At 43.1% G+C, this 27606-nt stretch overlaps 1 protein-coding gene across 2 annotated transcripts; it reads left to right on the top strand.

Moving 5' to 3' along the window:
- Window positions 1-20776: 20776 nt before the first annotated feature.
- SNAI1 (snail family transcriptional repressor 1) lies at window positions 20777-26201 on the top strand. Of its 2 annotated transcripts, none has more exons than XM_063297062.1 (3): window positions 20777-21194; window positions 22069-22533; window positions 25111-26201. In XM_063297062.1, exons 1-3 carry the CDS (start codon window positions 21116-21118, stop codon window positions 25290-25292), a joined length of 726 nt encoding a protein of 241 aa, XP_063153132.1. In that variant the 5' UTR covers window positions 20777-21115; the 3' UTR covers window positions 25293-26201. The 2 variants fall into 2 exon arrangements, with proteins under 2 accessions (XP_063153132.1, XP_063153131.1); XM_063297061.1 differs by having other exon boundaries at window positions 20780-21194; window positions 22012-22533.
- Window positions 26202-27606: the final 1405 nt, after the last annotated feature.

Raw genomic sequence — 27606 nt, 5'->3', positions numbered from 1 at the left:
TAGCAAAAGGAGACACCCAGGCTGAAATTTGGTGAGCATTGGTGTGTCCATTCCATTGGTATATGCAGTTCCTCATCTCTGCTCCCTGAATCTGTTCAGTAAGACTGGGGGCATACTACAGCAGTATTGCAGAGGATCAGTGGGAGAAGGGGAAAAGTGCTAAGTGCAATAATAACAGAAGTCTATCTCTGGATTTAGTCCATAGTGTTGGGACTCATTTGTATAATTTATACAGAGATAGCATTTATTGCAATAGACTTCAATCCCTCCAAAACACATGCCATAACAAAAATGTTAAGATACCCCAAGCTTTTTCTTCTGTGCTTGGCACTGTTGCTATTTTTTGAACATATCTCTTATTTCATTGTCATATTAAAAGAATATTAACATGTGGACAGAAGAGAGCACTCTTGTAATTCTTTAGAACCGTAGTTTGCCAAGTCAGACCACTGTAGAGGACATAAATTGGTATTTTGTGTATCTTAATTATTGTCTTCCTAGCATTGTGTTTGCTCAACAATATCTGTTTAATAAAAATGAGACATCTCAGGAAAAGGATCTAAGCACAGCTGCAGTGGATCCTATATTACAGATCATGCTGATAAATATTTTAATGACCCTTATATGATCCTTTATCTTCTCTTTTTTTCCCCCATCTGGTTCTGTAACTCTTGTATGTATTTAACACAAGTCAGTGTAACCACAGTTCAGAAGCCAAAAGTGACATTCAGTAATCTAGTATGATGTGGTGCTTAAGTCTAGAAGACCCTTGTTCAAGTCCACCCTCAGTCATGGATTGCTTTGGATCTACTGCTCTCCTTTTGCCTGTCTTATCTTATGATTTGTTGCAGAGAAGAATTGGAGGAGGGAATGCTATTGTACTCCTGAAGCCATATGAGATATGTGTCTAACAAATACATTAAAGATAGTGGATTGGGTGGTAGATTTCATACTTGTGGGACTACTGAACTGCAAGGCAGTGATCTTGCTGTAAGGAACTCCTGGGGTTAGAAGATCAAACCCATGCCGCTATCTCATGAGTGGGCTGGAGCTAGGCAGGCAAGTTTTATGCCTTGAAGCCTTTTTTTAAAATTATTTGGGCAATACTGAGGCCTCAAGTGGACAAGGCAGTGACATCACTGGAAAGAGTGAGGTTGGGATTAGTTAAAGAGAACATTTCTGACACTGTTGCACTATCAATGTGCATGGGAGTTTGTGGAATGCAAGCAGGCAGATTATTCTCCCAAAGGGCTTATAATCTCCAGGTAAATAGAGAAAAGGAGGGGAGGTGCACACAGATGCTCAGGCAATCAATGCTATTCCTGAAGTAATGGTGACACATGGGCAAATTAAGATGTGCCCATAACTACAGTACATGGGCAGCTGCAAGCTTTTCCAGCTGAACCTTCTGAATGATATTCAAGATCATACACATATAGAGCAAATCAGGAGATGACAAGGGCTTGCATGACCATCAAAAATACAAAAAAAATACAAAAAAATGGCCACAATTGGCACACAAGGTGTAATTGTGCAAAGGCTCTTCTGAGCGTGGCCTCCCAGCAGGAGGTGTGAGTTCAGAATCTCCACATTGTGAGCCAAGTATGTTTAGGGGAACACAACTTGTTCAGAGCTAAAAATGGAATATCCCCAGATTCAACAGGCCTTGGAATCCATAGCCTCGGATTTGGAGATTAACTCCCAAAATTTGGCAGTGTCATCTTTGGGAGTGGAGCTGCAAAAAAAAAAAAGTGAGTTTCATAGCTCAGAGGTTCCACTGGACATCAGTAGCTATCTTATGCAGAGTCAGCCTTCTGTAATTTGGTGTTTTTCAGTTACAATGGATTGCCACTCTCATCATTTTTAAAGAAAATCACCCACAGAAATATAGCAAGACCATCTAGAGGCTGCCATGTTGAGAAAGACTGAAATACCAAGATTTCAAATGAGACAACTTCTTAACCCTCTCTGGAGCTGTCAGGTAGGAGCATTATAGCCCACTGCACTGAAAATAAACCCACTTTGGGTTTGACAAGGACCATCCTGAGGAGTTAAAAGAGAATTAAAGGAAAATCCCAAGGAATAATCTCACCATTTCTTTTGTTTATTTACAGTATTCGTATAGTAAGTAAAGATAAAGGTTTCCCTTGACATTAAGTCCAGTCATGTCCGACTCCAGGGGGCGGTGCTCATCTCCATTTCAAAGCCGAAGAGCCAGCGTTTGTCTGTAGACACTTCCGTGGTCATGTGGCCGGCATGACTAAACGGAACGCTGTTACCTGCCCGCTGAAGCGGTACCTATTAATCTACTCACATTTGCATGTTTTCGAACTGCTAGGTTGGCAGGAGATTTATATAGTACCTCAATCAAAAAGGACCCTGGGCAGTGTGCAGGAAAGAAAACATAACATGACCACATAAATATTAAAATATTCAGCACTACTGCATTACTACAACTAGATGGCCTATTTTATTTATTTATTTCTCACATTTGTACTACCGCCCATCTCCCCCCGAGGAGGGACTCTGAGCGTCTATATTCTATACTCACCCTATGAGCCAGCTCACAGAAATAAAATGGATTTATGGGCTTTCCAGAATACAAGGAAGGGCTAGACCCCATATGAACCTCTGAAGACAGCATTTCCCACAGTGTGGAAGCCAGTATTGAAAAAACCTACTTTATAACTCACACTTTTTTACCTCACATGGAGGGGAGGAATTCTGTTTAGTAAGATGGTCCCCTTTAGTAATTATATTTTGTTACTGGCCATCAGCCCCAACCAGTATGGCCAGTTGCAAGGAATTGTGGGAGTTATAGTCCTAAACATCTGGATTGCACTGGTTGGCCTACCCTTGAGGAACACAGGTTGTTCCACAGCAAGAGGGGAAATAAAGTTCCCAGGAGCTTAAAACAACTGACTCCTCTCCAATACTGAAAAAGAAAAGGAAAAAAAATCATCAGCTGTCCTGGAACTAAAAGTAATTCAAGAACTTTTAGCAGGTGCCACTTTGGGCTGCCAAGTTCTTCAGCAAAGGAAGGCCATGACATACTTTAGGCAGCAGGACAAGAAAAGAGGTTGGTGAATGGAAGAGCCAGAGGGCCTTTGAGAAAGTTCCCCCCTGAAAGACTGAGGCAACAGTAGAAAATAATTCTCAGTGGAAAATAGGGGTAATGTGCTCTCTTTCTTTCTCTCAAAAAAAGTCATTTCTGCCACCCAATTTCTAACTCCCAGTTCTTAGACAGCTGGTACAGCTACAGCCAAGCTACCTGTAATGGGTTTTGTTCAATCACAAAGTTTAAAAGTGCTATTTACCTTGCAGCAGACAGGAAACCATTACTGGGGAAAAGCCCCAGGGAAGTGGAGATATGTGGCGTCATAGCGGAAGTTGGAGAAGACTTCATGGCCTGCAGGCATTTTTCAGGGCTGGAAATAGGCCTAAAGAGGAAATCCAACTTTCTGTTGGTTAATGCACAGCGCTAGTAAGTCCTGTAGCTTAGTAAAGTTTCTGACAAGTTGAAGTCCAAGCTGAGGATAATTTTTCACTAGCAATAAAGCAGGAGGCAGGAATTAGCCATGATAGGTCTCAGAGCACAGATTTTTAGAATGGGCACAGAGTTAGCTCCTCGTATTCCTCATGAAGAAGCAGCTGTCTTACCAGATGAGTTTGGAGACTGGAAACAGCAGCAGCGTGTTGCTTTTAATGATGTTGCATTTTCACTGCTCAATATGTAGACCAGGCCTTGTGACTTCTTTGCTCTCATGGGCCAAACTAATGGCTATTTTTGCAAACTCTGTTTGACAGCATCTTGGGCAGCACTATTTTGCCTTTGTCAGGAAAATGTTTTGGGGTGGCCCTGAGCTGAAAAATAGCAGCAATTGGGGCCAGAATGTACATTCTTTCCCATCCTTTTAAAAGGATGTAAAGAGTAAGCTTAGCCATAGGCAATCCTCTCAACAGACGAAGATGCCTGGATAGATGCACCACTTCAAACTGCAAGCATTGTGCAGAATCATGTCCTTTCTGAAGCCACTTAGTGGACAGTTGGACCATTGAATTGGAGCAGAGTTTAACACAGTGGAGGAGCTGTGCACAGAAAAAGAATATTATCTTAGATAGCTTTAATGAGCACATCAGAGAAACACGGGTTATTGATCTTACACACTTAGCCCTCCCAGGCATAAAGAATTACATGCTTAGACACAGTAGTTTCAAAGGTAAAGTAAAAAGAGTCTTACTGAATTTTATTCTTGGTTCTGTTACATCCATCTCTGGTGGAAAAATGAGGTTCCTTGTTTCTTCTGTTCTTTTCCTATCCCTTAGTGATCTCTTAGCTCTACAGCTGCTAAGAGCTGCATGGAAGAAAGGGCTAGGCATATGGCTTTAGGCCCAAGATGGAGACAGAGGAGAGCAGCATGCTTGCTGCCTCCTCAGTAGGTGGAAGAAGCAGGAAGAGAGAGAGAGAGAGGAAGTGGGAGGGGCAACAAACAGCTTCCTCAATAGCACAGAGTTTGCATCCTAGAGCAACCATCCATATGCTAATGAGGCATGCTGGATTTGCCAGGACTTCCAACACTTTCATGCTTCCCTATGTCAACTTTTGTTCCCTTGTCTGCAAGTAAGAAAATATGGTAAGAGCTGGCTACCTACCATCATGAAATACTATTTTTCTACTTGTAAGCAGTTTCTACATGGGCAAGCAACAGGGGCATCCCCAGGGAGGGTAAAAAAAAAAAAGTCCAGATGCTGGCTGTGGCTGTGCAATTGAAGACTCACTCCTGTTTTATGTGTGTTGCATGTTGCATGCAAAAAAAAAAAAGGTGGGGCTTGGAGCACATGGTTGCAGCTGCCACCTTGACCTGGAGTTTAAAGTGAAGTAAAGACTCTCTAAACCAGTGTTTTTCAACCTTCGCAACTTTAAGATGTGTGGATTTCAACTCCCAGAATTCCCCAGCCAGAATATCCACATATCTTAAAGTTGTCACGTTTGAGAAACACTGCTCTAAACTTTCAAAACTGAGCAAAGTACTGGCTGCATTTACACATCACACCAAGCCATGATTTTGTTAAAGCCACAGTAAGATACTCAAACTATGCTAAATCAAAAATTTGTTGTTTATTCGTTTAGTCGCTTCCGACTCTTCGTGACTTCATGGACCAGCCCACGCCAGAGCTTCCTGTCGGTCGTCAACACCCCCAGCTCCCCCAGGGACGAGTCCGTCACCTCTAGAATATCATCCATCCATCTTGCCCTTGGTCGGCCCCTCTTCCTTTTGCCTTCCACTCTCCCTAGCATCAGCATCTTCTCCAGGGTGTCCTGTCTTCTCATTATGTGGCCAAAGTATTTCAGTTTTGCCTTTAATATCATTCCCTCAAGTGAGCAGTCTGGCTTTATTTCCTGGAGAATGGACTGGTTGGATCTTCTTGCAGTCCAAGGCACTCTCAGAATTTTCCTCCAGCACCACAGTTCAAAAGCATCGATCTTCCTTCGCTCAGCCTTCCTTATGGTCCAGCTCTCGCAGCCATATGTTACTATAGGGAACACCATTGCTTTAACTATGCGGGCCTTTGTTGTCAGTGTGATGTCTCTGCTCTTAACTATTTTATCGAGATTTGTCATTGCTCTTCTTCCAAGGATTAAGCGTCTTCTGATTTCCTGACTGCAGTCAGCATCTGCAGTAATCTTTGCACCTAGGAATACAAAGTCTTTCACTGCTTCTACATTTTCTCCCTCTATTTGCCAGTTATCAATCAAGCTGGTTGCCATAATCTTGGTTTTTTTGAGGTTTAGCTGCAAACCAGCTTTTGCACTTTCTTCTTTCACCTTCATCATAAGGCTCCTCAGTTCCTCTTCACTTTCAGCCATCAAAGTGGTATCATCTGCATATCTGAGATTGTTAATGTTTCTTCCAGAGATTTTAACTCCAGCCTTGGATTCCTCAAGGCCAGCTTGTCGCATGATGTGTTCTGCATACAAGTTGAATAGGTAGGGTGAGAGTATACAGCCCTGCCGTACTCCTTTCCCAATCTTAAACCAGTCTGTTGTTCCATGGTCTGTTCTTACTGTTGCTACTTGGTCGTTATACAGATTCTTCAGGAGGCATACAAGATGACTTGGTATCCCCATACCACTAAGAACTTGCCACAATTTGTTATGGTCCACACAGTCAAAGGCTTTAGAATAGTCAATAAAACAGAAATAGATGTTTTTCTGAAACTCCCTGGCTTTTTCCATTATCCAGCGGATATTGGCAATTTGGTCTCTAGTTCCTCTGCCTTTTCTAAACCCAGCTTGTACATCTGGCAATTCTCGCTCCATGAAGTGCTGAAGTCTACCTTGCAGGATCTTGAGCATTACCTTACTGGCATGTGAAATGAGTGCCACTGTTCGATAGTTTGAACATTCTTTAGTGTTCCCCTTTTTTGGTATGGGGATATAAGTTGATTTTTTCCAGTCTGATGGCCATTCTTGTGTTTTCCAAATTTGCTGGCATATAGCATGCATTACCTTGACAGCATCATCTTGCAAGATTTTGAACAGTTCAGCTGGGATGCCGTCGTCTCCTGTTGCCTTGTTATTAGCAATGCTTCTTAAGGCCCACTCAACCTCACTCTTCAGGATGTCTGGCTCTAGCTCACCGACCACACCGTCAAAGCTATCCCCGATATTGTTATCCTTCCTATACAGGTTTTCTGTATATTCTTGCCACCTTTTCTTGATCTCTTCTTCTTCTGTTAGGTCCTTGCCATCTTTGTTTTTGATCATACCCATTTTTGCCTGGAATTTACCTCCAATGTTTCTAATTTTCTGGAAGAGGTCTCTTGTCCTTCCTATTCTATTGTCTTCTTCCACTTCCGCGCATTGCTTGTTTAAAAATAATTCCTTATCTCTTCTGGCTAACCTCTGGAATTTTGCATTTAATTGGGCATATCTCCCCCTATCACTGTTGCCTTTTGCTTTCCTTCTTTCTTGGGCTACTTCTAGTATCTCAGCAGACAGCCATTTTGCCTTCTTGGTTTTCTCTTTCTTTGGGATGTATTTTGTTGCCGCCTCCTGAACAATGATGCCAACTTCTGTCCAGAGTTCTTCCGGGACCCTATCTACTAAGTCCAGTCCCTTAAATCTATTCTTCACCTCCACTGCATATTCCTTAGGAATATTAGTGACCTCATATCTAGCTGATCTGTGGGTCTTCCCTAATCTCTTTAGTCTGATCCTAAATTGTGCAAGAAGAAGTTCGTGATCGGAACTACAGTCAGCTCCAGGCCTTGTTTTTACCGACTGTACAGATGTCCGCCACCTTTGGCTGCAAAGGATGTAATCAATCTGATTTCGGTGTTGTCCATCTGGTGAAGTCCATGTATAAAGCCGTCTCTTAGGTTGTTGGAAGAGAGTGTTTGTTATGCAGAGTGAATTGTCTTGGCAAAATTCTATCAGCCTGTGTCCTGCTTCGTTTTGTTCTCCCAGGCCATACTTACCTGTAATTCGAGGTGTCATTTGACTGCCCACCTTAGCATTCCAGTCTCCTGTGATGAAAATAACATCTCTTTTAGGCGTGTTGTCCAGTAGGTGCTGCAGATCCTCATAGAACTGCTCTACTTCAGCTTCTTCAGCATCCGTGGTTGGGGCGTATATTTGGATCACTGTGATGTTAGATGGCTTGCCCTGAATTCGAATTGAGATCATTCTGTCGTTTTTTGGGTTGTATCCAAGCACTGCTTTAGCCACTTTACTATTAATTATGAAGGCTACTCCATTTCTTCTGTGGTCCTCTTGTCCACAGTAGTAGATCTGGTGGTCATTTGATGTGAAGTGGCCCATTCCAGTCCATTTCAGTTCACTGACGCCCAGAATGTCTATCTTTAATCTTGACATCTCACCAATAACCACATCCAATTTGCCCTGGCTCATAGATCTTACATTCCAGGTTCCGATGGTGTGTTGATCCTTAGAACATTGGATTCGCCGTTCACCACCAGCACCGTCGGCCGCTAGCCGTCCTTTCGGCTTTGAGCTAGCTGCGTCATCACGTCTGGGGCTAGTTGAGCTCATCCTCTGTTCCTCCCCAGTAGCATTTTGACCATCTTCCGACCTGGGGGTCTCATCTTCCGATGGTATACCGACATATCTCTGGTTGTACTGATCCATTTAGTTTTCACGGCAAGAATACTGAGGTGGGTTGCCATTACCTTCCCCAGGGATCGCATTTAGTCTGACCTCTCTGTCATGACCTTCCCGTCTTGGGTGGCCCTTCACGGTTTAGCTCATGGCATCACTGAGGTGCTCAAGCTCCAGCACCACGACAAGGTAACGATCCTTTGCTGAAATAATAAATAAAAAATAGAGCAATATAAAATCCAATTCTGATTCTTCCAGAACTCTTTTAAAGGTAAAGAAGGCTAAGTTCATCTCATCTGCTGGTGACCTCATATCCATATAATTTTTTTGTCAACAAGACAGAAATGATTGCCACTGTCTTTTTCTGGAATTTTTTTTTCCTACTTGAGAAAGTTTAGCTTACAGCTCTGGTATTTTCTGGTGGTTTCCCATCCAAATACTGACCTGATCTGATCCTGTTTAGTTTTTTTAAAAAATCAGCCAGCATTGGCAAAATACTGTCACCTGCAGTAATTTGTGCAGCTAGAGGCTAATTAAAATGAGACAGCTGAGAAAGATGCATCCTTAATATGAAATAAGAGATGTGTATATTTAATTAGATTACTTATTTAGATCAGACTGTTGTTTATTCGTTCAGTTGCTTCCGACTCTTCGTGACTTCATGGACCAGCCCATGCCAGAGCTTCCTGTCGGTCGTTCCCTTTTTTGGTATGGGGATATAAGCTGATTTTTTCCAGTCTAATGGCCATTCTTGTGTTTTCCAAATTTGCTGGCATATAGCATGCATTACCTTGACAGCATCATCTTGCAAGATTTTGAACAGTTCAGCTGGAATATCGTCGTCTCCTGCTGCCTTGTTATTAGCAATGCTAATAAAGCACTTTCAAAACAGAACAACTGTGAGAAAAACCTCAAGTGCTAGCTTGATACAAATACTCACAAGCATATAGCACCCATGGTTTGTCTGACTTCAGATCTATAAGTATAACTTTATGCATACCTAAAACATGTTTTTCACATACATGTACAAATGTAAAGCAAAAACAATTTGTTTTCAGCATCAGTCTTAGATAGGCTTACTCATGAGGAATATGAGTTTGGCTTCCTACATATGTGCATGCAGTGGTTGAATGAGGTTTTTCTTGGCAGTGTGTCACAATGGCTTTTAATCCTGGCCTGTTGGGTTACTTGGGCTCAGCTTTGACTCTTTGATTTTTATTATAGGAATTTAAAGGAACGCTTGAAAGAGATCCCCTTCCTAGGGCACACTTTGTGGAAAGGTTTACTCAAAAGTAGTTCTACTGAAGCCGTATTTCACGTAGGTTTGGTAATTTAGCTAATTTATGTAAGATTTTAAGCCTAAAACAGGTTCTAAGAAGTTACTAAAGCAGTGTTTCTCAACCTTAGCAACTTTAAGATGTGTGGACTTCAGTGAAATTCTGGGAGTTGAAGTCCACAGTGGACTTCACTACAGTGGAATTCATGGGTCCCATGGCTGGCTGGGGAATTCTAGGAGTTGAAGTCCCCACATCTTAAAGTTGCTAAGGTTGAGAAACACTGTTCTAAAGCAATCTTCTTCAACCTGGCGTGCATTTTAGGACTACCACTTCCAGAGTTCCTAGCCATTCCACTTAAATACATTCAGTGAAAGGGAACTCATCACTATAATAATTTCTATTGTTGAATAGCTCTTAGAGTATCAAAATAAGGCAGATCTGATTGTTATAAAACATCTCAATTCCCCCTTCTCAAACTCCTTTAATGTCTCTTCAGAAGGACTGGATTTTAGTCCCCTAATCAGTATTGTTGCTCTTCTCCGAATGCATTCCAGTTCACTGAGTATGTCTCTGGATATAGCTACAGTGTGATGGGTGCCATTGTTGGCTCCCAGAATTAAGTTGTAGCAGAATTCATTTTAAAACAGTTACTGACATTTTAGAAATAAAAGATAAACCTACAGATGAAAGATCCTCAAAAGGTCAATGTGTAAGTGAGTAACATCAAAGTCAAATCAGATAGGAGACTCAGCAGACTCCTATCTCATTTGACTTTGCTCATTGATAATCGCCCTAAGATGCTTTGTCAAATTCCTAATGCATTTTTCGTAAATTCATTTGGAAGGGGAAAGGGGAAAACAGAATCAGAGGAACTAGAAAACAACTTCCCCACAGATGCCCTCTGCCCAGAACCTCCAGGCCTGATTAACACGTTCCCTGAACTAATCAGCAGTGAGATAGTCAACTGTATTATTAATTTAACTTTTTACCTGTAGGTACTGTGAACTTTGTGAAGACACCTTGCATTTCAACAGAGCCTAACTTAAAGACCTGTCGGTATCTAGGCTAATACCTACAGTGGATATTTGGTATAGGTTCCTATTACTGGAAAGGATTTAGTCAAGAATCTTTAGAATGTTTATGTAAAAAAAAATTCATTGGAGCAATTGCATGCTTCTTCACACTCTCAAAGAACTGAAGATAGTTAGTAGAATGGGATATATCTTTGAAAGAAAAAAAACACATTAGCTGTTAGCCAGCAAGTGCACCCTTCCTCTACACTTGACAATTAAAATTTAATTTTGTTTGCTCAAGTTTATATGGATCCAAGATTTAAAAAATTAGCCAGTCATTTCTTGCATCTCTTTGTGTTATGCTAGGTACCACAGATGCTGATAAGAGATATTGTGACATAAATCTCTATCCTCATCACAAACCCTTCTGAATCATAAAAAGGTATATATATATATCCTCTTTTGTAAAGCTAAAATCAATATATAAAAAGCTAGAGATACGCTGTCTGCAGAAATATCAAGCCATGCATTAAGTGGGGTGGGGTGGGGTTCAGCTTGATTTCTTTTAATGAGACACTGGTTAAATAATGCATAGGTGTACGTGTGAGTATGCATGTAATTTTAAGGAAAAACGCAACATTTGAAACATATTCTGTAATTATTTCCTGTCAGTATTTGTATAGAAGAAGATAATCTTTTAGAAAACACTGCAAAAGTACTTTAAAAAGGGAGGCCAGATGGTTTTATTTGTAATTTTTTCAGTCAATGGAACAAAATCATTGTTAAACTGAGGCTGTTAGAATAATGAGACCACAAATACTTTCAGATGTTAGGTTCCAGTTTTTGCTTACATACTCTTCCATACTTTACCAGTTTGCAAGTCCAAATCTGATTTGTGAAAGCAAAGGCAAATCATAGATTTAATTTAAAACAATCACTGATTCTGTATTTAGCAAAATACAAAGTGAAGTACAATGTGGGTTGCTATAGTGGAGCAAAAGAACAAATTGTGGCATCTTCAAGATTACAAAGTTTATTATAGCTTGTTACGGTCTAAATATATGTGATCTTACCATCCTCTTATATATCTATCATTGTTTTTAAAATAATACATGACTTGCTTTGGCAGTAACTTTTCTGAATACATAGCTAGCCATTTCCCATGCTATAGTTTTGTTCATTTGCTGACTATTCTGTTTTTCAAAACAGATAAGCAGGGAACAAGAGACACATGGTATTATTTCTTTACCTCAGTGCAAGTTGAAATCTATTTCATGTCAAGCACAGTCTGATCTCTTCAGCAACGGATCGTTACCTTGTTGTGGTGCTGGAGCTTGAGCACCTCAATGATGCCATGAGCTAAACCGTGAAGAGCCACCCAAGACGGGAAGGTCATGACAGAGAGGTCAGACTAAATGCGATCCCTGGGGAAGGTAATGGCAACCCACCCCAGTATTCTTGCCGTGGAAACTAAATGGATCAGTACAACCAGAGATATGTCGGTATACCATCGGAAGATGAGACCCCCAGGTCGGAAGATGGTCAAAATGCTACTGGGGAGGAACAGAGGATGAGTTCAACTAGCCCCAGACGTGATGACGCAGCTAGCTCAAAGTCGAAAGGACGGCTAGCGGCCGACGGTGCTGGTGGTGAACGGCGAATCCGATGTTCTAAGGATCAACACACCATTGGAACCTGGAATGTAAGATCTATGAGCCAGGGCAAATTGGATGTGGTTATTGGTGAGCTGTCAAGATTAAAGATAGACATTTTGGGTGTCAGTGAACTGAAATGGACTGGAATGGGCCACTTCACATCAAATGACCACCAGATCTACTACTGTGGACAAGAGGACCACAGAAGAAATGGAGTAGCCTTCATAATTAATAGTAAAGTGGCTAAAGCAGTGCTTGGATACAATCCAAAAAACAATAGAATGATCTCAATTTGAATTCAGGGCAAGCCATCTAACATCACAGTGATCCAAATATACGCCCCAACCACAGATGCTGAAGAAGCTGAAGTAGAGCAGTTCTATGAGGATCTGCAGCACCTACTGGACAACACGCCTAAAAGAGATGTTATTTTCATCACGGGAGACTGGAATGCTAAGGTGGGCAGTCAAATGACACCTGGATTTACAGGTAAGCATGGCCTGGGAGAAAAAAACGAAGCAGGACATAGGCTGATAGAATTTTGCCAAGACAACTCACTCTGCATAACAAACACTCTCTTCCAACAACCTAAGAGAAGGCTTTATACATGGACTTCACCAGATGGACAACACCGAAATCAGATTGACTACATCCTTTGCAGCCAAAGGTGGTGGACATCTATACAGTCAGTAAAAACAAGACCTGGAGCAGACTGTAGTTCAGATCACAAACTTCTTATTGCACAATTTAGGATCAGACTAAAGAAATTAGGGAAGACCCACTGTCCTAACAGTCAGAAATCACGCTGAGACGAGGAATAGGTCTCTAGTGTTTATTGCTGCTAGATAAGACAGAAAATCCTAACAAACTGAAGAAGCGTGGGAAAAACCCAGAAAGCTAAACCCCAAAAGTCAAGGCGGGTCTGATCTGTGTCTCTTTGAATGGCTGCTTAATTCCTCAGTACTACGCATGCGTTTCCCCCCCTGGATACAGGCCCCCTGCTGCTCGCCATCAGTACTCATGACACCCACAGATCAGCTAGGTATGAGCTCACTAATATTCCTAAGGAATATGCAGTGGAGGTGAAGAATAGATTTAAGGGACTGGACTTAGTAGATAGGGTCCTGGAAGAACTCTGGACAGAAGTTTGCAACATTGTTCAGGAGGTGGCAACAAAATACATCCCAAAGAAAGAGAAAACCAAGAAGGCAAAATGGCTGTCTGCTGAGACACTAGAAGTAGCCCAAGAAAGAAGGAAAGCAAAAGGCAACAGTGATAGGGGGAGATATGCCCAATTAAATGCAAAATTCCAGAGGCTAGCCAGAAGAGATAAGGAATTATTTTTAAACAAGCGCGGAGGTGGAAGAAGACAATAGAATAGGAAGGACAAGAGACCTCTTCCAGAAAATTAGAAACATCGGAGGTAAATTCCAGGCCAAACTGGGTATGATCAAAAACAAAGATGGCAAGGACCTAACAGAAGAAGAAGAGATCAAGAAAAGGTGGCAAGAATATACAGAAGACCTGTATAGGAAGGATAACAATATCGGGGATAGCTTTGACAGTGTGGTCAGTGAGCTAGAGCCAGACATCCTGAAGAGTGAGGTTGAATGGGCCTTAAGAAGCATTGCTAATAACAAGGCAGCAGGAGACAATGGCATCCCAGCTGAACTGTTCAAAATCTTGCAAGATGATGCTGTCAAGGTAATGCATGCTATATGCCAGCAAATTTGGAAAACATAGGAATGGCCACCAGATTGGAAAAAGTCAGCTTATATCCCCATACCAAAAAAGAGAAACCCTAAAGAATGTTCAAACTATCAAACAGTGGCACTCATTTCACATGCCAGTAAGGTAATGCTCAAGATCCTGCAAGGTAGACTTCAGCAATTATGGAGCGAGAATTGCCAGGTGTACAAGCTGGGTTTAGAAAAGGCAGAGGAACTAGGGACCAAATTGCCAATATCCAATGGATAATGGAAAAAGCCAGGGAGTTTCAGAAAAACATTTATTTCTGTTTTATTGACTATTCTAAAGCCTTTGACTGTGTGGACCATAACAAATTGTGGCAAGTTCTTAGTGGTATGGGGATACCAAGTCATCTTGTATGCCTCCTGAAGAATCTGTATAACGACCAAGTAGCAACAATAAGAACAACGGACTGGTTTAAGATTGGGAAAGGAATACGGCAGGGTTGTATACTCTCACCCTACCTATTCAACTTGTACGCAGAACACATCATGCGACAAGCTGGGCTTGAGGAATCCAAGGCTGGAGTTTAAATCGCTGGAAGAAACATTAACAATCTCAGATATGCAGATGATACCACTTTGATGGCTGAAAGCGAAGAGGAACTGAGGAGCCTTATGATGAAGGTGAAAGAAGAAAGTGCAAAAGCTGGCTTGCAGCTAAACCTCAAAAAAAACAAGATTATGGCAACCAGCTTGATTGATAACTGGCAAATAGAGGGAGAAAATGTAGAAGCAGTGAAAGACTTTGTATTTCTAGGTGCGAAGATTACTGCAGATGCTGACTGCAGTCAGGAAATCAGAAGATGCTTAATCTTTGGGAGAAGAGCAATGACAAATCTCGATAAAATAGTTAAGAGCAGAGACATCACACTGACAACAAAGGTCTGCATAGTTAAAGCAATGGTGTTCCCTGTAGTAACATATGGCTGCGAGAGCTGGACCATAAGGAAGACTGAGTGAAGGAAGATTGATGCTTTTGAACTGTGGTGTTGGAGGAAAATTCTGAGAGTGCCTTGGACTGCAAGAAGATCAACCAGTCCATCCTCCAGGAAATCAAGCCAGACTGCTCACTTGAGGGAATGATATGAAAGGCAAAACTGAAATACTTTGGCCACGTAATGAGAAGACAGGACACCCTGGAGAAGATGCTGATGCTAGGGAGAGTGGAAGGCAAAAGGAAGAGGGGCCGACCAAGGGCAAGGTGGATGGATGATATTCTAGAGGTGACGGACTCGTCCCTGGGGGAGCTGGGGGTGTTGACAACCGACAGGAAGCTCTGGCGTGGGCTGGTCCATGAAATCACGAAGAGTCAGAAGCGACTAAATGAATAAACAACAACTCTCAAATTCAATATCGAACACCACTGAACTTATAGGCTCCAGACTCTGTAAAGACGCACGAATGCACTGCCATGTTACGATGCTGAACCTGGTTCAGCTCAGAACTATAGTTGCAAGACTCTTATTCCTGGATGCTCCACATGGTGGAACATGGCCAGCAAGTGTTTGCAAATTGCCAGTTCTGTTGGCTGTATCCCAACCACTTTTGTTAGCCAATATTTAACTGAATTGCTTTTGAGGATGCAAAATTTAAAGAGACAAAACTTCAATAGACCAACTGGATTTTGAAGACAACGCATGTGGAGGGAGAAGGTTGAGTCTCCCCTCCCTGCTGTTCCTGTTTTACCCCCTCTGATCACCTGCAAGGAGGAGGGTGAAAAATGCTGAGAATGGTAGAGATCCTATGGCTGGAACAGCCCCATTTTGTAGCTTTTCCTGTTAACCATTTCTTTGTCCAAAGCCAGAAGTGAAAATTAACTTTGGTTTATTTATGATTTTTTTCTCCTACCTCTTCATCATTAAAAACAATCCCAAATCACAATTAAACCCCATGTGATTCAGACAACACATGGAAACATAGTTTAGGTAAGCTAACCAATAAGAAGTCAGGAGTACAAATGGAGGCTAAGGCACTTAACCATAACCATAATTTAATCCCTAGTCTGGATTCAGATCTCACACTAGCTTCAACCACAGGTCTTTGTGCACTGTGCAGACCAAAGAATCACATTTTGGAATTTGAAGTTGGACTTTCTGAAGTTAGCCATTTTTTAAAATTCGGACTGTTTTTTTTTCACATTTCTATTATATTGTTGGAGAAGAGCATTCCAAGCTTATGCATCCAATCTAACCAACTAAACATTAAACAAAATAGAAAAAAAGTCATGGTTGTGCAAGTTTTAACACCACTGCGATAAAATTCCTTTCTTTTTTCTTCCTTGATGAGGTTGATTGGATTACAGGTGGATAATGCAATTCAGGGCACATGATCATGCTGTGGCTGAAGCCTTTCTCCCAACAGGTCCCTTTACAATGAAGTTATCACTATCCTGATCAGAATTTTCCTGAATCACCAGATCAAGGTGAGCAGATCACCTGAGCTGCTTATTTGCACATGACTATGTCTCTCTCACACACAAACACTAAAGGTACACAGTCTTCCTTGATGAAACCAAGGGTCCTCCTTTTTCACTTCCAAAGACTTGCCTGCAATTTAGTGTTGCAGAGAAGTTCGTCAAAGGGCATCAGCACCACATGGAAAGTGGAAGCTTGTACAACAAACTCTTTCCTTGCCAAGTTAAAGCAGAACCTCTTCTCCAACACCCTCTCCCTCCTATAAATTCCCTTGTACTCCAGTTTAAAGTGAACCGACACAAGTAAGCCTTTCAGTCAATAGCTATCTCACTTTATGACCACTAACCATTGTCTGACTAATGTAAACCCACCTTTAACTACGCCTAATTGTATTCATTTTTGGAACACTTTAGCACAATAGGGAACTACCACTATGGTGACATTGCCTTGCCCTCTCTTGTTTGAAAAGAGTTCCTTGCTTCTGTCAATGAACCACAAGGGACGGGTTTTGCCTTTCAAAGAGGTGGATGGTTGAATGGGTGTTTACTTTGGTGGGAGTTAACTGAGCATGTTGTTGCAAACATAGCCTTGGATCTATAGAATTTATCAAGGAGCAGTTGTGCTCACATTCTTTCAGACCCCTAAACGTAGGGTCAGCCCTACCATTTTGCCACTGGTATAAAGATGCTTTGCTTTCATTTTATTCTTCTTCTTTTTGAGTAGGGTGGTGTAATTAATAGGTTTAATGGGCAGTTGAATCATCTGAAGAATTTCTTTGATTAATGTGGAAACCCCAAATTTGTTTTGGCAACTTAGTAATTCTGTGCAAATGCAATGAAAGACACATGTCTTCTTAGTGCAGAAATTTTGTTTGGAAGTGGTTTGATGTTCTCTCGCTTGAGAGTAAACCCTGTTGACTATTAACCCTTTCGCTTAACCGTGATTTAGTAAGTCACAACTGGATTCTGCAAGCAGCATACTAAGCTAAGTCACATTATGGCTTAGTGTGTGATATGTGAACCAGGTGACGAGCTATTATAAGATGCAGGCTCATGTTTTTCAGGTTGGGATGTAATAGCCCATTTTAGTTTCTTTTGCTTTGTACTGATTCTGATTAAAAGCTTTGATGAAGTCAAAAGCCTTTTTAGTTCTATGTAAATTAGTAATTAATAAAGGTCTTGTATCATTGTTACTGTTTCTCTTTTTACTTTAATGGACCAACACAGCTACCTACCAGCATTATTCATGTAACTGTAACTTGTTTCTCACATTCATTAGTGTTTCAACATGCATCACCCATACTGAAAGTCTGATATATGCAGATTAGAGAAAAGACACTGTCTACATTTATTGGTGACTGGAAAACTCTTACGGACTTCTTGTGTAAAAATGAAAAAAAATGAACTTGTGGTATATAGTTTTGATAATTAGACAGGATAGATTATAAAAAGAAGAGTATTATGATGTAACTTTAGAGAGAGGTTAAAATATAATTGTACTTACAGCTTCTATGAAGATTATTGGAAGCCACTGCTTTGTGTCTTTTTTCTTTCCTATTTTCAACTTTTTTCTTTTCTTGTATTTTTTTGCTTTCTCTTCACTTTCTTTTTTTCTTTTCTCCTTCATTTATATTAGTTTGTATTAGTTTTTATCTTTTTAAAAAGTTTTAATAAAATTATATATATGTATGTAAAAGAAAGCTTGATATATGCAGATACGCTTAGAGTTTACTAGACAGAAGACTATGATATATATTTTCCAGTAGCTAAAAATGCAATCTTAACCATGCCTATTCAATGAGAAATTCCCATTGAATTCAGTAGGATTTATTGTCTTGTAAGCATGTATAGGACTGAGTCCAAAAGCTTACTTCTGAAGAATTATGTATATGACTTCACCCTGAAGGATCTAATTGTGAATATCTTGAAGAATTCAGAGGAACCTTTCCTTGTCCAGATGAAAATAATTATATCTACAGTTCCCCATCTAAGTTAAACCATTGCAACTTCCCTGGTGGACACCATGCATATACCAGCTTGTTACTTGATTGCATTTAAAATAATCTAATTAAACCTATGTTGTCTGTTAACAATAGCAGCCCTTAAACTATCCTTTAATTTGCATAAACCACTTACACCTTTCTAGGTAATCTCAATCTCAGATAACTTGTCTAGCCCTTTTTCTCCCTCTGAGATCTTATACAATAAGTACTTTCCTGTACCTGGCTACTGATGAAACTGTATTTCATTTGTCTGAGCAGGTTATTTGAGTTGTTTATCAGTGGCATAATTTGAGATCTTTGCCTTTCATTGCACCTCTTGGCTTGTTTGAAGTCACAGGGTACAAACTGAATTTTGCTTGCAACGTGGGCTATTTAACATAAACCTGGTACAACCTGCCAAACTGACCTCCAGTTCCCCCCACCCCTACTGTCACTGTAATAACTATCTTCACTGATACCATGGAACAAAAGGGGATGGGGAAATTATGTTAGTACTTGGATGATCATGGAATGTTAGAGGTGGAAAGGGCCATTTAGTCATCAAGAAGCCAAATCAGTGTATCCATGATATTGACTTGAATACTCTGAACAGGAAGCGCATATTGGCAGAAAGTTTTAATTCTGAAATCTTCTGCATACTACCTTAGGGAAGGGATAGGTGCTTTTTATTAACAATCAGCTTTTACCAGGTGAAAAATCCAGGGCAAAATCCAGCCAACATTGGGAATATTAAAGTGGATTTCACTAGAAGTCCAAAGCAAACAGTTGAGGCTGTGATCCTATGTTAGGGACCCGGTGCAGCCCACTGAATTCAGATGGGCTTAATATAGAAACACGTTCCATTTTGCTGAACAGCTTCTGTTCTGCCAGTGATGTGGGGGCTGTGTTGAAGGGAACCCTGGAGAGGGCGCTCACGACCTTGTGGAGAGCCAAATTAAGATATTCTAACAGCAAGTCTTCCTTTTCTCAGTGTTCTGGTGCCTCATTCATGCATCGTAACCCATTAAATCATTTCTATATGCATACTTTATTTAATTTCTATATACCAACAGTTGATGATAAAGCTGAAAAGCCTCACTGGTCATTATTTGCCTGCCCTTTTCTGGAGAAGGGGAAGCATTTTGTTCAGGTTTTCCCAGTCCGGTGCTCCCAGATACGTCAGACTTCCCAAGATTTTGTGCCACGCTGGTTGGGAACTATGGGTGCGGAAGTCTAATACATCAGGCGTGCACCTAGCTGCAGAAGAACGTTTGATGGCCAAAAATACAAGGGAGGCAGTTTAGTTACTGTGGCTGGGTTTACACACTACCCTGGAATGTGTCTGCACGACCAGTTGAATAGTTAGTCGTGAGAACCCCGATCCCACCACCACCACTTTCTTTTGAGCATGAATCGACTGAAATGGGCCTTTCAGTCACTTCCCAGCTCAGCCAAAAGCATCTGCGGATTGCGGACAGAGCGAAGCGCCAAGCAGGCGGCGACCTCGCGCGGGTTCGCCCCTCCTGCCGCCGCGGGAACTGGCAGCCAACTCCACGTGTGCTCGACCCCAACAGGAGAGAAAAGCTCGCGAGGGCTGGCGCTGAAGACCGTTATGGGCCGGGCCGGGCCCACGACGACATCCGAGAGGGGAAACGCTCTGCGGATTTCCTTGCAGGAAGATGGTCGGCGGTCGGTTCCTGTTTCGGACAACAACGGCACGTGCTTGCGGGATCGCCTTTTTTCAAAGAAATCAGGGTGGCGCGTAGTCGTCATTTCCCCTGCACGGAATACGAGTCGGCGATTTCGCTCCGCGGTTCTCCTTCTTCTCTGGAAATGCTGACCCAGCATTTCAAAAGCCTCTTTCCTTTGCCTGAAGTAGAGGATCAGGATCCACTCCTTCCATCACCAGAAAACGGGTCAGGAAAGGTCGCGGCGACCTTCCTGGCCCCGAGAGCTGCCGCATCTTTGCTCCTTTCGCCCATGCCCAAGCTCCCTAAATAAGGAGGACGGTCATGATATGATGCCCCAGGAGACTGAGCCGAGTTTGGCTTGAGGCTTGATTCCCGGAAGGTTCGGTTTGGATAACACTGCAAACGTTTTAAGTCGGATGGAAGGGCAGCCCAGCCAAAGGCAGAGGATTATGGGAGTTACAGTCCGACAGAGTTGAAAGCGCCGGGTTAAGAAAAGCGGCAAGCGCTCCACGTGTTAAATTAGGGAGCCTTGTTGAACTGAGTGGGCTTCCTTCCAAAAGAAAACTCGACCGCGTAATGGACACGGGAACACGGTCGCTCAGACCAGGAATGGTTAAGACACGTTTGGTAGACTTAAAGCGCTCAGGCGGGGATGGGGGTGGCATGGAACAGTCAACCCTGATCCCGATCCCCTCCTCCCCCGCGCCTCTCCCCGGGGATTTTCGTCCAGCCGAGGCGGAGAGATCTACTCTTCAAGGCAAGGGTCCCCCCGCTTTCCTGAGCCGAGCCGACCCACAGGCAGGTTCTCATTCCCGCTCCCGAGCAAGGGTTACGTGGGCCGGATCAGACCTTTGTGCACGGCTTTCCCCTACTTCCCCGAAGCTTTGTGGAGCGGTCCGGCCGCTCAAACGAGCCCGCAACTTCGCCAGCGGGTTTTGTTTGCGGAGCACCTGCTGGAAGAGGCACGCAGCTGGACCCCTCCCCGCCTTTGTCGATTGGCTGCCAAATGACACGGGGGGGCGGGTCGGCCTCGCCCCCTGCCGCTCGGCCCATATTAGCTCGTGGCCGTGCTGCTCGGGGTGCTTACATCGGAGCGGCCTGGCGGGCGGCGGAGGAGGAGGATTAGGGTTTATTTGGGAAAGAAGCGGGGAGCGTCGTGACTGCAGTTCACTCTCCGCAACAGCTCGGATCGGAGCCGCGTCGCCAGAAAGATGCCGCGCTCCTTCCTCGTCAAGAAACACTTCTCGGCCAGCAAGAAGCCCAATTACAGCGAATTGGAAAGCCAAACGGGTAGGCGCGGCGCCCGGGGATGAAGAGGGAGGCATGGCGCTGGTACGGGGGCTCTGGAGGTGCTGAGGTGGGGAGGAGCCAGGCCGGTCAGCTCAAACGGCCCGGCGAGTTCTGGGCACCCGAAGCGGGGGCCGAGCCTGAGGACGTGCCTGAGTAGGTGGGTGGGCGCCGGGAGTCTGCGCAGCGGCTTAGGGGCTGAAAGTTTCCCGCTAATAACTTGGGAGAGAAACATGTGGATCGTCGCCTTGCGGAGGGGCGGCGGATACTAACTAGCTGTTATGGAAGAAGTAATCTTGGTTTTAGGTTAGTTGGTGCCATCCAGTCGGGCTCGGCTCGGTGACTCTGTGAACAAGCGCTCACAGACAGCAAAGTGGGAGAAAATCCCTTTGAACTGGGGGGGGGGGGGCTTCCTTCCGAATAGCTCCGCAAGGGAATGCCAGCCAGCCCGCTGCTTTTGACTTGGAAATGTGAAACTCCAAGCCCCATCAGCCCTTGCCAAGACTGTTTAAACTGGCCTGAAGCTATGGGAGTTTCAGCCCTTCCAAGAGGTGCTGATGCTGTAGGTTTTGCTCCTTCAACCTCCCCCTGTGCCGAATCCCAACTGAAAAGAAATTGTGGCACTTTGTGTATGCTTAGAAAAGTCCCAGTTTTGTTAATAAAATTTTTGTTAGTAAACGAAAATTTCTGGCCCTTTGCATATGCCCAGAGAATTTGCTATCCAAGTGCTCCTTGAGCATGCCAGAAGCAACAGAGGGGGTAGGGCTGCGTCCAGTTCTGCAGATTTCTTTCTAACTGATTACCTTTGGTCTCTTTGCAGTGATTGTCTCTCCATTTTTGTATGACAAGTACCCCCTGTCTGTCATCCCACAACCAGAGCTCTTGAGTGCTGGTTCTTACTACCCTCCTCTGGTCTGGGACACAGGGCTGTTCTCTAATTTCTTCACCTCTGAATCGGAGTACAAGAAAAGTGCAGCTTCTCCACCCAGCCCTGACTCGAAACCTCTGGACCTCACCTCCCTGTCGAGCGAAGAGGAGGATGGCAAGGCGAGCTCTGGCCCGCCCAGCCCGGCCTCGTCTGCCACAGAAGCCGAGAAATTCCACTGCAGTCAGTGCAGCAAGTCTTACTCGACTTTTGCAGGCCTTTCCAAGCATAGACAGTTGCATTGTGACTCCCAGACCAGGAAATCTTTCAGCTGCAAATATTGTGAAAAGGAATACGTGAGCTTGGGGGCTCTCAAGATGCACATCCGAAGCCATACCTTGCCTTGTGTGTGTAAGATCTGTGGCAAAGCTTTCTCCAGGCCATGGCTCCTGCAGGGCCACATCAGAACGCACACTGGTAAAGCTGACTCTTCTGTTTGTGTCTCTGGTCCTTGTTATCTTCCTTCCTTATCTTTTCTCTAGCCCCGGTCCTCCCTACCTTTGCTTGTAACCTGATTCACGTCAACACTGCCTGTAGCTTATCAGAGGAGATAAAGGTCTTCACAGGGTGTTTCTCTGAAAAAAAAAAATTGCTGTCTTAATTAAGACTTTTGAAAAACAGATTTGCCCAAAACTCACCCTGTTTGGGCTAATTCTCACCAACCTGTGATTTACTTGATTTTGGACTCCCCTTTGTACACATAGGTTTTGTTTGCATAACACAGTGAGCCCCAAACAAGCCAGCCCCATTATAGCAGTGTTATATAAAACCGAATCCATTTATAGTGTAATGTGTGGTAAGTCCACTTAACCATGGATAAAAGTGTCCTGCAAACCCAGGACACCTTCGTAGGCAAATCTAGATTTATGTTTAGAAGTCAATGGTATTCCATTTCTCTTTGTACCTTTATCACTTGTTTTATATCCCATCTTTTTAACCAGAGGCCACCCCCTTAGTGTTTGCACAACACATTGATCCAAAAACTAGCCAACCACATTTTAGTCTAGCATGTTGTGTGAATGCAGGCCAGGTGGTTAGGTGATGGCTCTAGATGTTCTGTAAAGGTAGGAAATTGGGTTAATTCAGTCAGTATTCCTGTGAATACTGCCATCCTGAAGCAGCTACCTGGTTACTGCTCCCACCCTCTTTCCATTGTTTCATTACTGGCAGAAAATCTGGATTAGTGGTGGTCCTGGGGAAGTGATTCCACAGCCACATCACCAGGCCTACAAACTTAAGTTTGGACACAGACCTAGGCAAGTCAGCTCAGCAGGCACTCCATCATGTGAATCAGCCTTGAGTCATTCCAAGCACACAAAGTACAAGAGGGGGGAAGGGGGGTTGGACTGAAAGGGCTTGCTGTGAGCATTGCAGTCCAGTGCAGCGCAGCCAGCATGCATAACCTCAGACTGGTGGCCTCTCTATTTTCCTCGACTGCATTTGCATTTCAACACTCTGCAAAGTCTTTCCTATCCTCCCTTCTTTCTTGTCTAACCTCCAATATATAAAAGGTGCTAAATATTGGCCACATATTTGCAGGGAGAGGGAAGCAGGCTCCTGCCTTGCTCTCCTGCCTGGAAGGCGCCTGAAAGCTCCCTCTGATATCTGACGCCTTCCCTGGCTCAGGCAGGATAAGCTGGCTTCTGGGCACAAAAGCTGGTGTTGGGAGATGCTTCCTTCCAGCATTGTTCGCCTAATGGAACCGTGGATGTGGTGGGGAAGGGCTGTTGGAAGCAGGGAGCTGTCTTGGCAGGTGCTCTTATGTAGCTGGGCTTGCTCTTCCCTTCCTGCACCTGTTACTGTAACGCCCCAGGCTGAACACCAGATTCCACAGCTGCAGCTTTTTGAGGGTTTAATCCAAGGAGTATCACGTTTACAATGCTTCTCCCTCCAAGCAGCTTTTGTGTTGGGTGTGTGTGTGTGTGTGTGTGGAGGGGGCAGGATCCTTTAATTGTTACTTAGTGCTGATTTCACACCCTTTTAAAAGTCCTAAAGATGACTGCCTGAAGGAAGCCAGAAAGTCTTAATTGTGCTCCCCAGATTGAGCAGGCCTCTTGGTTAGCTCCAGAAGAATTTTCCCTTTCAGGAATTCAGCCCTGTTTTAGTGGTTGAGGCTTGAAGGAGGGGAAGGGAAGAAGGAAGGAGAGGAGGAGGAGAACTCTGGAAAGGATATACTTGGAATGGGGGTACAATTAATGCTTCAGCCTTTGCTGCAGTAAGTTGGCAGAAGAGGGCATTTTGCACCATGCTATGAGCTTTGACTAGCTGCTTGCTTTTATTAAACTATCATAGCAGACTGGTGCAATGAATGTATCCTTAAAGTAAGCCCCTCTGGGGTCCAAGGAATATTACTCTCCAGATAAATGTGCATAGGTTCTTAGATTTGGTCTACAGTTCCCTACACCAAGCTTCATTAGAATTAAAAATAGAATATTCCTGAGTCCAGATGGACTTTTGCTGACAACATGGACATGTTATTTTGACAAGAATTGGGGGGTGGGGGGTGTTAACCTACAGTCTAGTCCAGGGATTACCTAGTGGTCTCCCACCCCAGAACTGACTAGATTAAACTTTCCTTTGCTTTTTGAGGACACCCTAGGTAAGCACAGTCCAGCCTCCAAGTTGGGAACTTACTCTTTTCCTTTGAAATAGGGAGACTAAATAGCCTTGCTTTTTATCACTTTATTTCAGAATCCAGCATCTGCTGATCTGAACTTGGGCTAATGTCTGAACATGAAGCCATGCATGGTGATTTGGGCAGAATTTTATTTCCAGGCCATGAATTGTGTTAGTAGAAATTTGCTTAAACCTGGGATGAATCCTAGGATTTCCGTAAGCATGCCTAAGTTATGTATAAGTGACCTGTAGTAGTAAAAGACTGGGAATACGATGTAAAGGGTCAGGAGGTGGTTTTTTACTTCTGTCACACGTTTTGTCAAGTTTCCAGTTTCTTAACTTGGCTGCTGATCCTTTTTTGTTCTTTTACCTTTCTAGGGGAAAAGCCATTTTCCTGCACGCACTGCAGCCGGGCCTTTGCTGACCGCTCAAACCTCCGGGCTCATCTGCAGACCCACTCAGATGTTAAGAAGTATCAGTGTAAAACTTGCTCCCGGACTTTCTCTCGCATGTCACTTCTCCACAAACATGAAGAAACAGGCTGTGTTGGGACCCGCTAAATGCTCCAGCTGAATACCATGGACTCCTCCATGCAAATCCATGTATTGTAACTAGTGTCCGTAGGAAAATAGTTCTGCTGAGCTGCCACAAACAGCATATACTGAACTCTGGTTGTTTCCAGCTGCTTCAGGCCTTAAAGCATCATACACAATACTTCACTCTTTGTCTTCAAGAGAATTTTTAAAACCCGATTTGCCATTTTATTCCATCCCCTGGCCCCAGCAGTGGCCAAATGCTTCTTGACTCAAGCCCATGAAAGATTACTGCTTCATCAGAAATGATGGGTTGACAAAACAATGTGAGGTGATGTTTTAAAATGAGCTTCTAAAATCTGGTGCCCTCCAGTTGTGTGGAACGAATACCCCCCGACTTTTTAGAAAAGGAATTTTTGTCATGGAACGTGGAACTTATAGCCCAACACTTCTGCAGGGCACCAGTATGGCAATAGCTACTCCAAACTGAAATCTGGCTAAAAACTTCTTGTTAAGCTGCTTCTCAAAAGAGGTCAGATACTTCCTTCTGGAACTTGCAAGCAGATTATAGAGGTGTTGATTACCTCTGTCTCCCACCCCCTGCATCTGGTACTCGAAGTATACTGCCACTAAGTGGAAACTCCTTGAGGGCTTTCATATCTAACAGCCATTGAGTCCTGTCCCCTGAGCATTTTTCCCAATCAGCTTCACAGCCATCTAAATTAATAGCAGTCACTGATGTTCCTTATTTGTTTTACAAATGTGAGGATATTCTGAGTCTTGTGCCTAGCTTGCCTGAAAGATCACAGCCTTTCATTTTTACCCTTAAGGAAGATGACCAGAATAATAGATTCACAGTAACTCACGACCCTGAATTGATATGCCGCTAAACAAAGGGCAAAAAGCTAAGTATTAACGCTTCCCCTGCCACCACCTCAAACTCCCAACTCTCCTTTGCTCCTCATACTGAGTATGCACCCGCCTTAGTGCAGCTATACGGGAATACAGTGTTGCATTAGTTCAGGGTCAGCAGAGGGATAATTCACAGTGCTTCAAAGACGAACTATGTCTGCAGAAGGAACTGGGTAGCCATTCAAAGCAAGGCTCCTGTTTACAAGAGCAGCTATGCACTCAAGCACCTGTTAATATGACTTCTTTTAACAACTGCTTTTTCAAAAGAACTGTGACTAATAGCAGGCACTTGTCAGGCGATTCAATAGCCGCCTGGGTAGGGAAGGCTGCCCCATTGACAGGTGTGTGCCAAAAGAGCTACTTATGGTTATTGACAGGTGCCTCCCGAATGCATTTCTTTTGTACATTGTTTCCACATCATAAACAACAAAAAGGAAGAAAAACAAAAGGGTATGTTTACATTTCAAAGGTACACTGGTATTTATATATTTTTGTGCCACAATTTTATACTGATTAAAAAAACTTTTTTATATATAATTATATGCAATTTATTGATATTCAATAAAATGGGTAATTTATAATTTGGTTTTGTGTTCTTTCTAATCACTTGGCTGTACTTCTGTTTGATCATTTGCCATAATTCAGCAATTGGCAGGTGTAACACCCTATGAGTTATTTGCAACTAACAGATTGAATGACTTTGATTGGGATGCTAGGAGCCAATATATGTCTGTGAAGGAATGTGCTGTTTGATCAAGAAAGATTGCCCAATTTTTTTCTAAGTGAGATACAATTGCACTTAAGGTATAATGTAAATCGTAGGAGGCAGATTTGTAGCAAAGCATACTGTTGGCCTATGTTCTGTGCTTCTTGATTAGCAGCACCTCTCTAGGGTTCAGACAGGAATCTTTGCCAACCCTATTTGGACTTGGTTATGATTGAACTTGTAATCTTACCAGTCAAGATTTATCACCGAATTTTGAGTACTGTGTGCATCCACTTTAGACTTTTCTTTCAAAAACCACCCAGAGTCCCCCAATGGGAGGAGATGGGTGGGGACAAATAAAATAAAATAAATCAATACCACAATCCTCCTCCCCCTGAATCCTTAGCCCTATTCTCTCTCTCTCTCTCTCTCTCTCTCTCTCTCTGTTTTTGTTTTTGTTTTTGTTTTACATTTTCCCCAGAACTCAGGACATAAGCTGCCCATCTTAGGCCAAACATTACCTAAATGCCATTGAGTTGGACCTGACCCTTGGCAGCAGTATAGACAAATGCCCACAACACCCAACTGCTCTCACCAATGTCCCAGCTCTTCCAGTGAATTAATCCTGTCCATCTACCTTATCCATTGACTTCCCTATTCTCCCATTTGTGCACTACCCCAATCAGAGCCTCTGAAACACATAACATAAAATTACAAAGATAC

The sequence above is a fragment of the Candoia aspera genome, chromosome 3, assembly GCF_035149785.1.
Source record: "Candoia aspera isolate rCanAsp1 chromosome 3, rCanAsp1.hap2, whole genome shotgun sequence".
NCBI lineage: Eukaryota > Metazoa > Chordata > Lepidosauria > Squamata > Boidae > Candoia > Candoia aspera.
Note: the sequence above shows the minus strand (reverse complement) of the source record. Positions and strands in the feature narration are given on the sequence as shown.